This window comes from Panthera leo, chromosome F3 (genome assembly GCF_018350215.1).
Source record: "Panthera leo isolate Ple1 chromosome F3, P.leo_Ple1_pat1.1, whole genome shotgun sequence".
NCBI classification, from domain to species: domain Eukaryota; kingdom Metazoa; phylum Chordata; class Mammalia; order Carnivora; family Felidae; genus Panthera; species Panthera leo.
The window spans coordinates 44,796,130-44,814,062 of record NC_056696.1 but is presented as its reverse complement, the minus strand read 5'-3'; the positions used below and the strand labels follow the sequence as shown (position 1 = coordinate 44,814,062).

General features: G+C 35.9%; 1 protein-coding gene across 1 annotated transcript in view; it reads left to right on the top strand.

Moving 5' to 3' along the window:
* Nucleotides 1-15,192, top strand: part of LOC122212199 (complement factor H-like) — a 37,589-nt gene extending 22,397 nt beyond the window's left edge. Inside the window, exons 5-13 of the mRNA XM_042925939.1 lie at nt 787-960; nt 2,350-2,526; nt 3,585-3,767; nt 3,875-4,057; nt 6,564-6,737; nt 8,617-8,799; nt 9,242-9,451; nt 14,142-14,324; nt 14,779-15,192. Coding sequence (XP_042781873.1) covers nt 787-960; nt 2,350-2,526; nt 3,585-3,767; nt 3,875-4,057; nt 6,564-6,737; nt 8,617-8,799; nt 9,242-9,451; nt 14,142-14,324; nt 14,779-14,987 — 1,676 coding nt within the window. The 3' untranslated portion in view covers nt 14,988-15,192. The remainder of the gene's footprint in view (nt 1-786; nt 961-2,349; nt 2,527-3,584; nt 3,768-3,874; nt 4,058-6,563; nt 6,738-8,616; nt 8,800-9,241; nt 9,452-14,141; nt 14,325-14,778) is intronic.
* Nucleotides 15,193-17,933: the final 2,741 nt, after the last annotated feature.

The window sequence follows — 17,933 nt, the reverse complement described above, 5'->3', positions numbered from 1 at the left end:
TAGTTATCCATTGTAATACTTACTATGGAAGAGAAACACACTGTCTCTCTTCACTAGTATAGTTTTGCTTTGTTTTTTAAAGCTTTAAGGTAGCTGGCTCTGTAACACAGCATAAAATTTGAGATGAACTACCTAATCTTTATGAACACACTGTAGCAAAAATTAAAACTTTTAACATTTTACTGTCTTATAACTAATAATAAAAATAGTTATCTCTCCATTCAATCTTGGTAAGTTTAGAAAAATGAACAGCCATTAGGAAAATATTTGGGGAAGAAAATCAGCATGTGAGCTTTAGAAATTATGATGTTTTAAAGTAGAGTTTTATAGAATGTTTAAAAATTTACTTGCATTTTTGAAAACCAATCGTATTCAACTGATCCAGTTTTGTCTGGAATATTTGTCACCTTGCTAGTGAATGTGGCATCTTAGTTCACCAAATCCTATTCCTCTCTGCTAGTTAAAATATGATGCACCTGTAATGGCCTATTTGATTACAAGCATGGCATAAACACATAAGTATAACTGATTGAGAAAAGTGTTCATAGAAAAATTTTTTCAGAGTGTTTAAGTGATAAGGAAAATGCTGTGTAGAAACATATTTTTTCATTTCGAGTAACTTTGAAGACAATGATTTATCACTGGTATTCTTAATTTAATATGATACTGAATTTACTAGCACAAGCTAATTGATCAAGGTTTTTTTTACCTCCTTGGGATGAGACTTAATTACATCGTCCATTAAATAATATTAGAATTGAAATCTTCAATTCTGTTATGCATTAGAATCTTGTGACATGCCAGTATTTGAGAATGCCAAAGCCAAAAGCAGTGGCACGTGGTTTAAACTCAACGACACGTTGGACTATGAATGCCACGATGGATACAAAAGCCAAGATGGGCGTGCAGGTTCAATAGTGTGTGGTAACGATGGTTGGTCTCATAAACCAGTATGTTATGGTAAGTACCATTTTTCCAGGTATTTTTTTTTTCAGGACTAACAAAATTAACAAAACGTGTTTAAGATATCCCAATTTGAACAAATTTGCATCATTTAAAGTCATTTTGGGGGCATCTGGGTCGCTCAGTGGGTTAACCTCAGACTTTGGCTCAGGTCCTGATCTCACAGTTCTCGGGTGTAAGCCCCATGTGGGGCTCTATGCTGACAGTTCAGAGCCTGATGCCTGCTTCAGATTCTGTGTCTCACTCTCTCTCTCCACCCCTCCCACTCACACTCTGTCTCTCTCTCTCTCAAAAACAAATAATCATCTAAAAATAATTAATTAATTAATTAAGTTTTAAGAAGTCATCATTAAAATCAAGGTGTCTTCTTCTGATTTACTGTAACCTGGGAGAAGAGGGCGTTTGAAAGCCCAAGGACCATTATCTCTCTTTAACACAGTGTTTCCTATGGGCCATATACATGATAGGTTTATAAACAAAGAATAATTTTGTTATTCTAAATGCAGGCTATCATATTATTTAAAACTGGGTTCTTTGAGTGTATGCTATAAGAAACCAAAATTGTAGTTTCTTACAATTTCCTCAGCTATTTTGCTCCTGAGTTTCTGCTTTTACACCTTCTGCCTTGAGTGTTAATTTCTGCAGACCCTGAGAGAAGCTCTTTATTTTAGGAATTTAGCTTATTTTTATTTGGGAATGTCACGAATGTCACAAACTTGACATTTTGAAGGGATAATTTTACACAAAATTATAATAAAATATAATTTGTTAATAGTATAAAGGTTTAATAAGAATAGATAATTGGGTATTATATAAATACTCAGGATGCCTAGAATATGCCTAACTATTTGGCTTTGAACATGGTTCCTTATTTTGTTTCATTTTTCAGTTTGATTTCTGTACTAATATAATCAATATAAATTAAGCTATTTTAATAGTTTCTTAGAAACTGTTAGAAATGTCTCCTAGTGTTCTGGTTGTCCAATTATATTTACATTAAACAAAATACTAATCTTATTTGAGTGCAATTTTAAAAATGTAGCATCAGGGTTGTTTTTTTTTAATGTGAAAGAATATGTTTCTGTTTTGGGAGTACAAAATAATATAGCATTTATTTTATAAATGTCAGTTATAAAATCAGATCCAGTATAAGCAAGTTGACCTTCCAAATACATTTTCAGGGTACATATGTTGCTCTTCAATGCCTTAATATTTCTCAGGGTCCCCTATGAATTTAGAGGGCGTAGAAAACCTAATATGTAAAATTTTCTGTGGCTCCTCTGTATAAGCAGTACCCAGCACCTCATTTTTATACGACACATATAAAATTTACTTTGCCAATGATTAATTTTATATTCTCACCAAATTATTTGAACATTTTTATAGAAATAGAATGCAAGATTCCTGAAATAGAAGATAACTTAAATACTCAGCCCAAAAAAGACAAATATAAAGTCGGAGATGTGTTGAAATTCTTCTGCAGACAAAGACTTAAAAGAGTTGGACCAGATTCAGTTCAGTGTTACGACTTTGGATGGTCCCCTAATCTTCCAACGTGTAAAGGTGAATATTTATCTTCTAATTGCTACAACAAGAAATAGGATTTTTGAAACCAACATTTTTATGTTTTTGTTTCTCTCACGCTTAATTTTCTGTTGGCTTCAAGTGTGTGTGTATGTAATCTAATTCATTAAGCCAGGACATGTGTTGGGTAGTAGATATCTCAGATTTTCTTATTTAAGAAGAAAATCTCCACTTGTTTCTTGAAATATGTAGTGGTAAAGGCGAAAGATTTACACGATCTGAAGAGAAACCAGAGTATGAAGTATGTAGTGGTAATAGCCATAGATACATGTGTTATGCCTTAATGTTTGTTACTTTTCCTTTTGACTACAATTCCACTGTTAATACTGGACACTTGGTATGGCATGGGCCTTCCCTCAACCTTCATCGAGTGTCTAAACAATATTCAAGCAATTTATAGTTAATTCAGTCCATTCAATCACATGTATGTCTTAACCAAAGTTAAAATATGTTGATAAAATGCTAGCCTCAAATGATGACTTTTTTTTCAAACAGTTTTGATAAACTTTTTCCATGGCATATGAATATTGTTAACATTTACATGACCATATTTATTAATTGGTTTGCATACATCTCTAGAATATCTAGATTATTAAACATGTTTTCTGGGTTTCAATATACTTCCAATATACTAGTTCAGTGTAATTAACAGTACTGGGTTGCGGTGCCTGGGTGGCTCAGTTGGTTGAGCATCTGAATCCTGATTTCAGCTCAGGTCATGATCCCTGGGTCATGGGATCGAGCCCCATGTCGGGTTCCATGCTGAACATATAGAGCCTGCTTAAGATTCTCACTCCCTCTCTTTCTCCTCTCCCCTCTTATCTTCTGTCTCTCTTTCTAAAATAATAATTTTGAAAAAAGAACTGGGGAACCTGTTTCTCGTTTAAATACTATTTGTTTTTCATTGCTTAAGAAGGCTATAATAAAGTATATTATAAATAATATAAATTATTTAAAGAAAAAACTCTCCATTTTATTGTTTTTTAAGTTGTGAAATAGGTAATTTGATCATTATTTACACATTATTTCTCCTGTAGAGCAAGCAAAACAGTGTTCTCCACCTCCTCAACTCCTTAACGGGAAAGTTAAAGAAACACAGAAAGAAAACTATGAACACAACGATTTGGTGGAATATGTGTGCAATCCTAGATTTCTGATGAAGGGTTTTAATAAAATTCAGTGTGTTGATGGACGGTGGACAGACTTGCCTATTTGTATTGGTAATGTATAAAATATATTCATATTTAAAATAAACCAACCTTTTATATTTATAGAAACACATAAATTATATTTTATAAGTAAACATATTTTTCTGAAATTTTCACAGAGGTGGAGACTACATGTGGAGATATACCCGAACTTAATTATGGCTACGCTGTTCAGACTTCTAACCCTCCCTATCACCATGGAGATTCAGTGGAGTTCAATTGCAGAGAAGGATTCACAATGATTGGACAGAAATCAATTACATGTATAAGTGGATCATGGACCCAACTTCCTCAGTGCATTGGTGAGAAGACACTTCTCAAATAGACGGTCAATGAAATGTAATATTTTTATTGTACAAACTGTATTTGCAAACATAGTTTTGAAATTTAGATATATGCTTGAAAATGTCAGGTCTTAAATTATAATGATTGCTTATCGTCTACAAAGGAAAAATATAAACTAGCAAGAGAGTCTGATCACCCTTTCTATCCCTGAAATTAACATGGTTTTTAAGTGTGAAGCTAAATTTTACTTACAGTTATTCATATGATTTAAATCTGAGTATTAATCGCCAGGAAAATAGAAGCATATTTGCATAAATCCCATTTTCATTTTACGCGGCACTCTTGTTTTCAGGCCCTGGAAAACAGACAGTGTCAAGAAAGTGCCCACTTGCTACATCCCTATAGGAATCTTGCCTCTCTCAAAGCTTCTAAGGATTTCCCAGTCTGTTTCAAATGCGGCAGCAAGCATTTAATGTGCCAAAGGGTGGGTGAGCTGCAGACCCTCTGGGTTTGCAGTATAAGTCAGTCAAAGGAGGCAGTCAGGGTGGGGCCAGGAAACAAACCTGATTGTTGGACTTCACTCTGGTTGATGTACGTGCATCATCCTGACCTTTGGATGACCAAGTCTTTGATGACTAGCTGGGAAAATATTGGGGGCCCTTTTACTTTTTCCCTTGGAATGAGTTCTTTCCTACAGTTTTCTTGGGTCCTACATTCGAAGAGAGTCCTGGATGTCCAATCTTACTTATTCACCAGATGTCTAGGCATTAATTGTTCCAAGGAGAAGGTAGGGCTTAGGCTCATGTTCCATGAGAGCAGAGATTGACACCTGTTTTGTTCACGATGTATTCCCAATATACAAAGGACTGGTGAACACACAGCAGACATGAAATAGGAGTTTGTTGAATGAACCATTAGGTTTTGTTGCTTTTTAATCCTTACATTTTTGCTAGACACATTCCCATGAGAAGTATTGCCAGTCCTTTCAAGACCAAATTTCATCTTTGTCCTCTTCTATCTCCACAAACGATTTCCCCTCATTTTATATGGGGGAAAACCCAAGGTTGTAACAGGCATGAAAACTCTCAACTTTTCACTCTTATACTAAAACATCTATTTCATTTATTAGTCTTTTTAGATCTCAGAGTTTGCCTTTCCAAGGTTAATCTTCGACCTATCTTCAAGTTTACCATAACACTTTTAACTATCATAGACCTTACTCCAATTTTCTCCTCTCAGTGTTGATTTTGTACCTCTAGCTAGTCTAGCTTTTCACTCTTCTCAAAATGTTTATTTTCTCGTAAGAATCAAGGGAATTCTTTCAGAAACCAGTCAATCATAGGACCATGACAACACCCACTACCACTCCTTTTGACTATGGGTGAGTTACTATCACCTGCAGAAAACCTTGTTTTCTCTTCCTCAACACTGAGGACAAGCCCTAAAACCAGAATTTATTTTCAGCCTCTAGTGTGTTTTGAATTATTCCCCTTTGTATTATTTTTTATTGTATTACAAAATCATTACTTCTTTGGGCACTTATTAAAAAATCCAAAGACCTACATCAATTGATATTTTATCAACTTGACAGAGTACTCCGGGCTGCATTGAATTTTTGAAGTATGTAGTTGTATAAAAAGTTGTTATACTCGTATTGGAGTCAAGAAAATTGACTCTTACAATATTATTGAATTATAGCTTGACCTGATGTACAAAATAGTTTTTCAAAGATTGGAAGAGTATATACAGTAAGCAGGTTGTGACTTGAAGCACCCAATTTCTTAGTCCAAGTATTTGTCCCATTTTAGTGATCATGCAAAAGATCTGCTTAAGTGTTCACATTTTACATAATACATCTTAGATGTGTTTATTAAATTACCCTAAGTGAAGGGGCACCTGGGTGGCTCAGTCAGTTAAACATCCGACTTTGGCTCAGGTCATGATCTCACGGTCGGTGAGTTCAAGCCCCACAAAGCGTCAGGCTTTTGCTGACAGCTCAGAGCCTGGAGCCTGTTTCAGATTCTGTGTCTCACTCTCTCTCTGACCCTCCCCCGTTCATGCTGTCTCTCCCTGTCTCAAAAATAAATAAACATTAAAAAAAATTGTTTTTTAAATATTACCCTAAGTGAAAAAATATATTCATTTTTCTGAAACACGATATTTAAACTATCAGCTTCATATATTCTATTTCCACAAATAGGAGACCAAATTTAACCAGGTGATGACTGTTCAGTGTGTAAATCATCCAAAAAAGTGAGCCTCTTAATTCTTTTCTAATCCCCAACATGCAGACTGTATTTATGGCAGACCTTTTCTCTGAAATTTCAAAGCATGGATGTGGGACTTATGTTCAGACATAATAAGTAGCCCATCACATGCAATATGATCAGGAATGACTTGGTTGGTGGGACTTATGGGCATAAATTCTAATTTCGATATACTATTGAGTCTAAGCTATTGTTCTGAATTAACTGCTTTGATTCTTATAAGTAGTCTTTTCAAGGCAATATTTTCATTTTCTAGCAACAGATGAACTTCAGAAGTGTAAATACAGCTTAACTAAACGTGAGCCAAATCCATTATATGAGATCGTATTTGATCATAATGAGAACATAAGTTACAAATGTAGAGGAAAATTAGAACAGAAACACTCAACGTGCATAAATGGAAGATGGGATCCTGAACTAACCTGCACAGGTAAGCTCTTGTTTATAGTACTTTCAAAATCTTATTCTGTTTCTTCCGAACTTGCCAAAGCAGTATTTGGGCATCTTTTAAACATGTTTAGCTATTTATTATTACAAATAACTTTGAAGCCGGAAGGGAATTTAGAAACTAACCACAACATCATTTCTATTTATTAAGTGCATCAGTGCTTCAGTCCCCTATAAAACAACCCACCCAGAAACTTGATGGCCTCAAATTAATGCCGGTCGGGTATCTTTAAGAAATAGTGATTTGGTTTTCTTTGAGGCTGAGGAGAGCACAAAGATGGCATCCCCTGGTCCACCTTCCCTGAGGGCACCTCGGTGGCCTCCAGATGTGCGGCAAATCTCAAGTCCACCCCTCAGGCTACCGGTCTAAGACAGATAATTAGGCTTTTTCCCCAGAAAGTCTGGGCTGTGTTTCAGGCTGCTTTGTGGTGCCCCGGAGGTAGTGGCCCACCAAGAGTTATCTCTCGGATTGTTGTAGTGCGTTGCAGGCCCCAGAAATGCAAGCCCCTCTGGCCACTAGAGCCTGGGGATCAAGGAGTGTGCCTCTGTGGGCTGAGCATGCTGGCCAGCTTTAGCGAGGCAGCAGAATGCAGGGCTGGGGCCCGCTCGCCGGCTTTGATGAAGGCACAGGAGAGCCCTGGGCTGGAGTGCACCCACTGGTGCCATCAAGGTAGAGGGAAAGTGCAGACGTGGCACCTGCCGGAGATTTAGTTGCCAGACCAACCTCTGGTAAAATGTATCAAGAGGAAGTAGAAGTTAAGATTATTAGGACAAAAATGCTTAAACAAGCAGATATAGAAGAGAATAAATCCTTGAGAATACATTGAAAAAATATGCCAAGATAATGAAAACAGAAATAAGAAAACAACTTTTGATTAAATATAAAATACTCCTGCATCTCTCTAAAGATAGAAATAGAAAATATGACCATATTAGTCAGCATGAATGAATTCTATTCCGTCAACAATTTCTCTGAATTGAATACAAAGTGTCAGATAATTGGAAGGACTCAGGAGACTTCCCAATGTACAGTCACATAAGGTCTTTAACGAAATAAACGCATGGCAGGAGAAAGCAAAACGTAGGTATCATAGAGAGGTCCAAAAGCCTCCAAGGTTAGCCGTCCAGAGTCTTCCCTCAGTGGAACAGGACATCTTTGTCTCCAGGTTATGAACTGCCACGATACATGTGAGGTATCTCTGCTTTATGGGAGCTCAAACTCAAGTTTGCAAGGGAATCTTGTATACCTTGCTGGTCATAGACCTAAAGTCAGGCTGTCTAATCCGTTAAACAGGGTGCATTTCATCATCTGTGTATCTCTAAACAGTGTCGGCAACCTAGTCAACAGTATCTCCAGAGAGTTTTGAACTTCAAACGACACACTGTTAATCACTAGTGACCATATCTAATTCATGTCTTGGCCAGGAACCTGTATCAAATAATTGATTAACTACGTGTAATTCTTCCTGTGGCTAATTATTTTCCATTCCGCATCTTATAAGGGTTTTAATGCAATCACAATACATTTGATTATAGATAGCTGTAAAAAGATCCTAATATCAGTATTTATTTCGTGCCTGTTACTGAGTGGATGATTCAGTTAGTACATCGTAATGGTTAGAAATAATTAAAAGAAGTTTTACATAAATTATGCACGATTTATCACAGGAGGAATAAAAGGAAGATACTACCATTAAGACCACGTGTGATGTATTAAACCGCTCTACAAGCTGAAGAGAGAGCATCACATATTTAAGCATAACCTTATTATTTGATCGTTTATGATACATTATTATTGGGCTTTCTCTTTAGTATTTTTAACTTGTGATTTTCATCACGAAATCTAATTTTCATATTTGTAGAAGTACAAATGCAGTCATGCCCACCTCCACCTCAGATTCCCAATGCTCACAATATGGCAACGACGGTAAATTACCAGGATGGAGAAAAAGTATCTGTTGTCTGTCAAGACAATTATATAATTCAGGATGCAGAGGAAATCGTGTGCAAGGATGGAAGATGGCAGTCAATACCACACTGCGTTGGTCAGTAATGCATAACTTGCTTTGTAACATTCTTTCAAATGAGGTTAATACTCCCCTGTGCTTTGTGTAAATGAACAAGATAAGGACCTTTCTGTCTATTTATTTCACTTTATCTTGAAACAGTAAATTGCAATCTAAGTATACAAATCAATCGGCATTCTTTCACTTTTATGAAAGAAACAGACAAAAACTTTGGGTTACTGTGTAAATACCATAGAAAATTTGTTTGTGCCTATTTCACTCATGATGAACAGGACAAGAATGTGGGGCAGAGTGAACAAGTAGATACTACTGTAGATTTGATGGAGACATGAGCTTGCAAATTCCAGATGTTTTTTAGTTTTTCAGTAATTTAATTTTTCAGATTATCCTTATTTTAAAACCTCACCTAGTATTTGATTACATTTTTCAATTTAAATATTGATCTCTGTTCTTTATACAGAAAAAAGCCCATGTCCTCAACCACCTCAGATAGAACATGGAACCATTAAATCGTCTCAGTTTTCAGAAGAGATGGACAAAACATTGAAACCTGAGGTTTATGTACATGGCACCAAATTAAATTACATTTGCGAGGATGGTTTCAGGATATCTGGAAAAGATGAGATAACGTGCCACATAGGAAAATGGAGTTCTCCACCTCGGTGTGTAGGTGAGGACAGTATGCAAACCACAGTTCTATTTTCGATATAATCCATTAAGCATTATCAAGCATTATCAGACAGAATCAGCAGCTGGATTGTGATCATAGACTGGGATACAATTTTGGGCTACTTCAGCTTGTGGATTATATTTAAAGAAGGTTACTAGCTGAGTTCAACCTGGGAATTAGTGTATACAGAAGAAAAGGTCTAAGAACTTGGTCACAGGACACTCGCGTATTCAGAGTTTAGGAGAGAAGAGGAGCCAACAAAGCAGATACTGTATAGCCACCAGTTTTTCAAATCAACTTTTCCTGGCATTTATATTTCCCAGTCTTTTGCTTTGATCCCACCTACGTTTTTCATGTTTAAAGTGAGTTTCTTTTAGACGCCCTATGGTTGGATCTTGTTTATGTGTGCACTCTGCCATTTTAGTCTTTTCACTGAAGTATTTAACCCACTTACACTTAAAGTAATATTTGATAGATTAAGGGCTGTGCCAGGCATTTTATTTATTTTGTGTTCCCTGTTTTTCACTCCCATTTCCTTTTATTCTTATCTATATGGACTTTTGGAACATTTTAAGATAACTTCCATTTTGGTATATCTGCATTGTTTGGGGGCATATCTCTTTGTATCATTTTATGAGTGGTTGCCCTAGGTATTAAGATCTACATAATAGCTTATCATTCCCTCCTGGTCTTGACATTTTACGACCTCACGTGAATGTGGAAACCATACTTCCATTTAGGTCCATTTACCCTCCCCACGTTTTATTTTATTTTATTTTATTTTATTTTATTTTATTTTATTTTATTTTATTTTATTTTATTTTATTTTACTTTGTTTTATTTTATTTTATTTTATTTTATTTTATTTTATTTTAAGTAGGGTTCACATCCAGTGTGGAACCCAACGTGTGGCTTGAACTCACAACACCTGAGCTGATATCAAGGGTCAGGCACTTAACTCACTGAGCCCCAAGCACCCCTTACCCTCCCCACATTTTAAACATAAATGCTTTTTTTTTTTCCTTAGTAAGCATAAATGTCTTTAGTGTTGCTTCTACTTATATTGAGCACTATAGGAAATGATACAATGTTGCCCAAACATCAAATACAACAAACTCCTTATGAAAAAGAGTCTATACTATTTACCCTTATTTTTCTCACTTCCCTTGTTCTTTCTTCCTGCATGAAGTCTCAGTCCTCCTTCTGTTATCTTTTCGGTGCTGTTTGAAGAATTCCTTTAGCAATTCTTTAAAGGTAGATCTGCTGGAGATATTTTCCCCGTTTTCCTTTGTCTCAGAACGTCTTAATTTCTCCCTTATATCCTAAGGATGGCATCACTGGATATAGCATTCGGGATGACAGTTTCTTTTCTTCTAGCACTTGAAAAACGTTGTCACTTCTCTCTGGACACAGATGAGAACCCCACGGACACTTGAACCCTTTTTCCCTTAGAGGTTTGCCTAATTTCTGTGTAGCTGCTTTTGAGATTTTTCCTTTTCTTTACTTTTCCTCAGTTTGATTATGATGTATCTTGGCTTGAATTTCTTTAGGATTATCCTGTTTGGCTATTTCAATATGAATGTTTCTGCCTTGTGCCCACTTGGGAAATTTTCAGCCATTATTTTTGGAAGTCTCTTTTTTTTTTTTTTTTTTTTTTTCATCTGTAACCCCTTTTTTTCTCTTTCTGGTTGTCCATGCTTTACTATATACTCTTACTGGTCCCTGAGACCCGTCCACTTTTGTTTTCATGAAGTCTGTTTTCAAAGTGAGCAATCTGTATTGTATATTCAAATTGATTTATCCTTCTGTCATCTGTAATCCATGATAGAGCCCATCCAGTGAGGATTTTTAACAATCCATTATTATTTTTTTCTGTGCTGTAATTCCCATTGGATTTTTAAAAGCCATCACTAAATAATTCCATTATCTGTGTCATTTAAGTGTTGCCATCTGTTGATTATCTTTTCTCTTTTGAGATTTTACTGGTCTTTGGTATGGTAAGTAATTTTCTCTCTCTTTAAAATTTTATTTTGAGAGAGCGAGCGAGAGAGTCCTCACACCAGCACACAGGCAGAGGAGGGGCAGAGTGAGAGCGAGAATCCCAAGCAGGATCCTCTCTGCCATCATAGACCCCAACACAGGGCTCGAACTCTTGAACTGTGGTATTATGACCTGAGCCAAAATCAAGAAGTGTTGGATGCTCAACCCACTGAGCTACCAGATGCCCCTATATTGAGTGATTTTCTTTTTTTTTTTTTTTTATTTCTTTATTTATTTTGTAATTTACATCCAAGTCAGCATACAGTGCAACAGTGATTTCAGGAGCAGATTCCTTAATGCCCCTTATGCATTTAACCCAATTTAACCCAACTCCCTCCCACAACCCCTCCAGCAACCCTCAGTTTGTTCTCCATATTTATGAGTCTCTTCTGTTTGTCCCCCTCCCTGTTGTTATATTATTTTTGTTTCCCTTCCCTTACGTTAATCTGTTTTGTCTCTTAAAGTCCTCATAGGAGTGAAGTCATATGATATTTGTCTTTCTCTGACTAATTTCACTTAGCATAATACCCTCCAGTTCCATCCACGTAGTTGCAAATGGCAAGATTTCATTCATTTTGATTGCCAAGTAATACTCCATTGTATATATATATACCACATCTTCTTTATCCATCCACCCATCGATGGACAATTGGCCTCTTTCCATTCTTTGGCTCTTAATTGATAGTGCTGCTATAAACATGGGGGTGCATGTGCCCCTGCAAAACAGCATACCTGTATCCCTTGGATAAATACCTAGTAGTGCAATTCCTGGATTGTAGTGTAGTTCTATTTTTAATTTTTTGAGGAACCTCCATACTGTTTTCCAGAGTGGCTGTACCAGTTTGCATTCCCACCAGCAGTGCAAAAGAAATCCTCTTTCCCCGCCTCCTCGCCAACATCTCTTGTTGCCTGAGTTGTTAATGTTAGCCATTCTGGCAGGTGTGTTTCCCTGATGATGAGTGATGTTGAGTGTTTTTTCATGTGCCGGTTGGCCATCTGGATGTCTTCTTTGGAGAAGTGTCTATTCATGTCTTTTGCCCATTTCTTCACTGCATTATTTGTTTCTTGGGTGTTGAGTTTGATAAGTTCTTTATAGATTTTTGGATACTAACCCTTTATCTGATAAGTCGTTTGCAAATATCTTCTCCCATTCTGTTGGTTGCCTTTTAGTTTTGCTGATTGTTTCCTTCGCTGTGAAGCAGCTTTTTATTTTGATGAAGTCTCAATAGTTCATTTTTGCTTTTGTTTCCCTTGCCTCCGGAGACACGTTGAGTAAGAAGTTGCTGTGGCCAAGGTTAAGGAGATTTTTGCTGCTTTCTCCTTGAGGATTTTCATGGCTTCCTGTCTTACATTTAGGTCTTTCCTCTATTTTGAGTTTATTTTTGTGTATGGTGTAAGAAAGTGGTCCAGGTTAATTCTTCTGCATGTTGCTGTGCAATTTTCCCAGCACCACTTGCTGAAGAGACTGTCTTTATTCCATTGGGTATTTTTTCCTGCCTTGTCAAAGATTAGTTGTCCATACGTTTGTGGGTCCATTTCTGGGTTCTCTATTGTGTTCCATCGATCTGAGTGTCTGTTTTTGTGCTAGTGTAATGAGGGATTTTCAATTGTATTCTAGACATTTGGGATATTATGTTTTAAGGCTCTGGATTTTATTGACATCTCTTATTTATCAGGCCTCCAAAACTACCACAGTGCAAGTCCAGGCTTCCCACTTGACCTCCACTGACAACACAGAAAGTGGAGAGGTGTCTTATTCCCTGAGTGTGGAGAGAAGTCTGGGCTGCTCACTTGGCCTCTGTTGATCACTGTTGATCTGTGAGCCACACAGGGAGAGGACTGGTCTCGGTTTCTTTATGATGGTATTTGGGAGCATTTCAAGTATTGTAAAAAATACCTGTTTTGCTAGAATACTCCTCTCCTGGGCCTTTGGCTAAATAGAGTGGATGATTTTTGGAACTTTTTTTTTCTTGAACTTGATATCATTTCTGGGTTCCATTCTTCTTCAGTGCTCAGTCCAGGGTCCGTAGAAGGCACAATGAAAACCCAAATGAACTGTGTAATTCCTTGAATCCCAAGGTCTCTTATCAGATTGATATCTTCTCTGCATCTTTCGTAATCTCCATGTTGGTTTTTATAATGTGTTCAGGGTTTTTAGTTTTACTTAACAGAAGGGATAAGCAGAAATGTTTCTACGTCATCATGTCCAGAATGGGAGGCCAGCAATTGCCTTTCACATTATATAGATTTGTAATTCTTTGACGTAATTAAAGAAACTGATGTTTCTTTTGTAATAACAATGAAAATCAATACATAGTAGACCATGCAGTATGTTGTAACTAATGAGAAAAATTTCTTTGTGTATATTAGCTATGCGTCTGGCATTTATTCAGTAGGAAAAATGGTTTTTAATACCAGAATACTGCAAAGCAGACATATTTGTTAATGCTTTATGTGTACTTTCATGTGGGATTAAAGGAAGTGCTTAAAAGTGTTCTTCTCAGTTTAAGTGATTAGAATTTCTCCAATGAATCATTTCTGTCAGCAGAAATCACAAGTCTTGATATCGTATATTGTGGTACATTTCTATTTACCTTACTTTAACCTGTTCTTCTTTGCACTTTCAATAAATCAAATAATATCTTTTTAGATCCTAATGAAAACTGTGGGCCCCCTCCGCCTATTGACAATGGAGACATGACCACATTCCCAAAATCAGAATATGCTCCAGGGTCATCTGTTGAGTACCAGTGCCAGTCCTTGTATGTGCTTGAGGGAAACAAGGTCATCACATGCCGATATGGACAGTGGTCAAAACCACCAAAGTGCTTAGGTAAATATTTTAATATTCACCTGGATCCTGGGAAATAATGAGAAAGGTGTTTTCCTGTTATTAACAGAATATTCATGGATTAACCACAACCATTCTGTCAAATGCTTGACTACTAAATATTAATCTGTGAAGAAATAAAGTTAGAAAAAAGTCTTACTCAAACAACAACAGCAACAAAATATTCTTTAATGAAAGGTCTTCCTATTGTTATTGACATGATGGATCTTTCATTATAACATTTAATTATCACACCTTAAACACAGTACCTCATTTTTACATCATTAATCATTTAAAATGATTTACATCTACGTGATGGATTTTCAATGTATTGGTTTGGAAAAGGTTTTGGAAACAGAGCCCTGGGACAGTGTAGAAGATTCTACTTGAAAGTCTGATTCTGTGGAAAATATTTGTTTACTTCTTAATGCTTATGTTCATTTTTTTTAACCTTCAGATGTATGTATAATATCAGAAGACTCCATGGAAAGACATAACATACAATTACGATGGTCTTCTACGAAAAAACTGTATTTCCCAACAGGGGATACTGTTGAATTTGAATGTAAAGCTGGATATCGTAGACAGACATCACAACAGACATTCCGAGCAACCTGTTGGGAGGGGAAGCTGACCTATCCTGTTTGTGTAAAAAGCAATGGTTAAGATGCAGTCCTAAAACTAAAATATGTACAATATTGGGAATTTTTCATTGTCAATCCAACTCAGTTTATTTTGTCAAGTGTTATTTAGCTCATTTACTTTCATAAATCAGAATTTGTGTTAAATATTATATGGATGATGTAATTAAATCTGAGAGACAAATAAATCACATCTTAAAAGTACCTCATTAAAACTTGGCAAACCAAAATTCTTTATGTCCTATTCTTAAAATATCTATGACAAGAAATTAGATTCAACCATTTCAGTGGTGACTTCTATCCATCTTTCTCCTACCTTTCTCACGTCTTCCTCCAAATTTCTGAGCCTTCCTGAAACTATCCATTTCAGAGGAAATGGGAGAAGATACTTCTTTACAACTTCAAAATAAGTTCACTTCAAAAACACATCAAAATCTATGTCCTACCTCTGTTAGCTAGAAGATGTAAGCAGTTACTACTTAATATTGCTTATCTAGCAATAGATATACCAAAAAACGATGGGATACATGATCTGCTAAAAGATGACTCTCTAGCACACATAAAAATTCAAAGAAATCATAAAGAGAAATTGGATCTAACTGGTGCATAACTATCCTAAAACATAACATGAAAGGGACAAAAAAATACATCAAGTATAAACACACAGAATGCTTGAACACTGCATAAATGTTTACAGAGCAAAGATTGTCAGGAAGTAAAATAAAAAGTGTACAATAACTATAGTTGAATTTAGAGAAACTAGGGGTAAGAGTTGGTGTTGAACTTACACCTACCTGCAGTCTCCACTTTTTCTATCTTTCATATACATCACCTTTAAACCCCAAGAATGTGTTATTTTAAAATAAAGATAAAGTAAGACAGTACATGCTGAGAACTATGAGAACCTCTTTGGTAATGATCTTCAAATCCAGTGACACATTCAGGATTTTGTTAGTGTAGAGAGTTTTGGAAACATTCAACCATAAGAGTCTGAAATATGATTTTAATGTTCATACATTCCAAACAACATAATTAGTTAACATCAATTGAACATAAACATTTTTAACTTCTACAAAAACGTAAAAACTTAAAGATGACAATAAAGATATAATTAAAGTAAAAATATTTTAAGGTGATATCTTCTTCATTTTGCATCAAATCAAGTGGCATTCTTAGAATGAGTAAGCTGGCTGTCTCCAATGGAGCCAATTTATCTAAATCTGAATCACAAATGAGAGTCAATTTTCTCACATTTAAAGGACTATTCTTAAAATTGTCAAGTTATCTGAGGTGTTAATATTGGTGTAAATACTATTTCTCCAGAACATTTCACCTAATGCTGGTGGAATCAGTGTATGACACTTGGCCTGTAACCAATATGGCCTATAACCATTTATTTTCATTTTTGGCTGCAAAATAATGACTTTTAAGATTAATTCTAATATTTTTCTGCAGGTATTGTCATTCCTGTGTAAAGATGAGTGATAATTTGCCAACTCACTATAGCTTTTAACTAAAAAGTTTTGGTAAATCTTTAATTTTCAATGTTTAGAGTAAGAACTTGGTAATAGTGAATTTCTGATAGCTTTACACATATATGTATGTATATATATATATATATATATATATATATATATATATATATATATATGTTTTTTTTGTTTTGTTTTGTTTTGTTTTTAATGTTGTATCACCGGGGCACCTGGTGGCTCAGTCGATTGAGCATCCAACATGATTTTGGCTCAGGTCATGGGATGGAGCCCAGGACTTGAGCTCTGGGCTCTGTGCTGAGTGGGGAGCCTGCTTAAGATTCTTTCTCTCTTTCCATTTGCCCCGCTCTCCCCACCAATCTCTCCTCTCTCTCTCAAAATAATCAATCAATCAATCAATCAATATATCGGCATGGATTCATGAATATTTATTTATTCAATTTGTCATAATTAATTCTAGGCATTGTCTTTGAAGCTCAAAGTATCCCAAATTTGGCTAGTTGAGAGCCTCTTGAAACTAGCTGCTGATTGCTTTGTTATACCCCATTATTCTTTGAGCATTTCTTAAGACAACATGATGTTCCAGGCTCTCTGGCTATTTCCCTACCCAGTGCCTGTAAGCATACACCTTTCCAAAGGGATCTGATTCTTTTTACTGGGAAATAGTGTTTAGAACCCAAGAATTGTACCATCCTGTGAAGAGAATTATGTTGAAATAGAAATGTTCAACACTGTGGAAACGTCTTTAAATGTCTTTTTGCTTGTCAGAAGACTGAAATAGAGTGAAATTTAAAATTCATTTGCTCCGGGGCGCCTGGGTGGCTTGGTCGGTTAAGCGTCCGACTTCGGCTCAAGTCATGATCTCACGGTCTGTGATTCGAGCCCCGCGTCGGGCTCTGTGCTGACAGAGCCTGGAGCCTGTTTCAGATTCTGTGTCTCCCTCTCTCTCTGCTCCTCCCCTGTTCATGCTCTGTCTCTCTCTGTCTCAAAAATAAATAAACGTTAAAAAAATAATTAAAAAAAAATAAAATTCATTTGCTCCTATTGGATCTTACAATTCAAGTTTAATAACACAGGGTTAAAAACTTTCTAGTACATTTTCTGTCTCTTCTCTTTACTCACATATTCTTATATTTCAATATTTGCAAAAATAATATAAAAAGTTTAATGCAAACATTACTACTACCAGGTAACCTACTGAATGAAGGTTACAATGTCTTTGCATTTATTTTGTCCCAGGATGTTCAACTCTGAATGTAAGTACTCTCTTCCAAAATGACCTCAAATAATCCTTATCCCAGATTGGTTCACTTCCCAACTTAATACAGTTTTACATTTATTTGCATTCATATTTTAATTTTAAATCATGCTTCTTCCTCTATTAAGCTAAACTTTTTAGATATGAAAAACAGCTACATGTTTCAAAAGTCAAAGTCACATGACAAGGCTCTGTGAAGAGTAAGCTTTTTCCATCATTTATC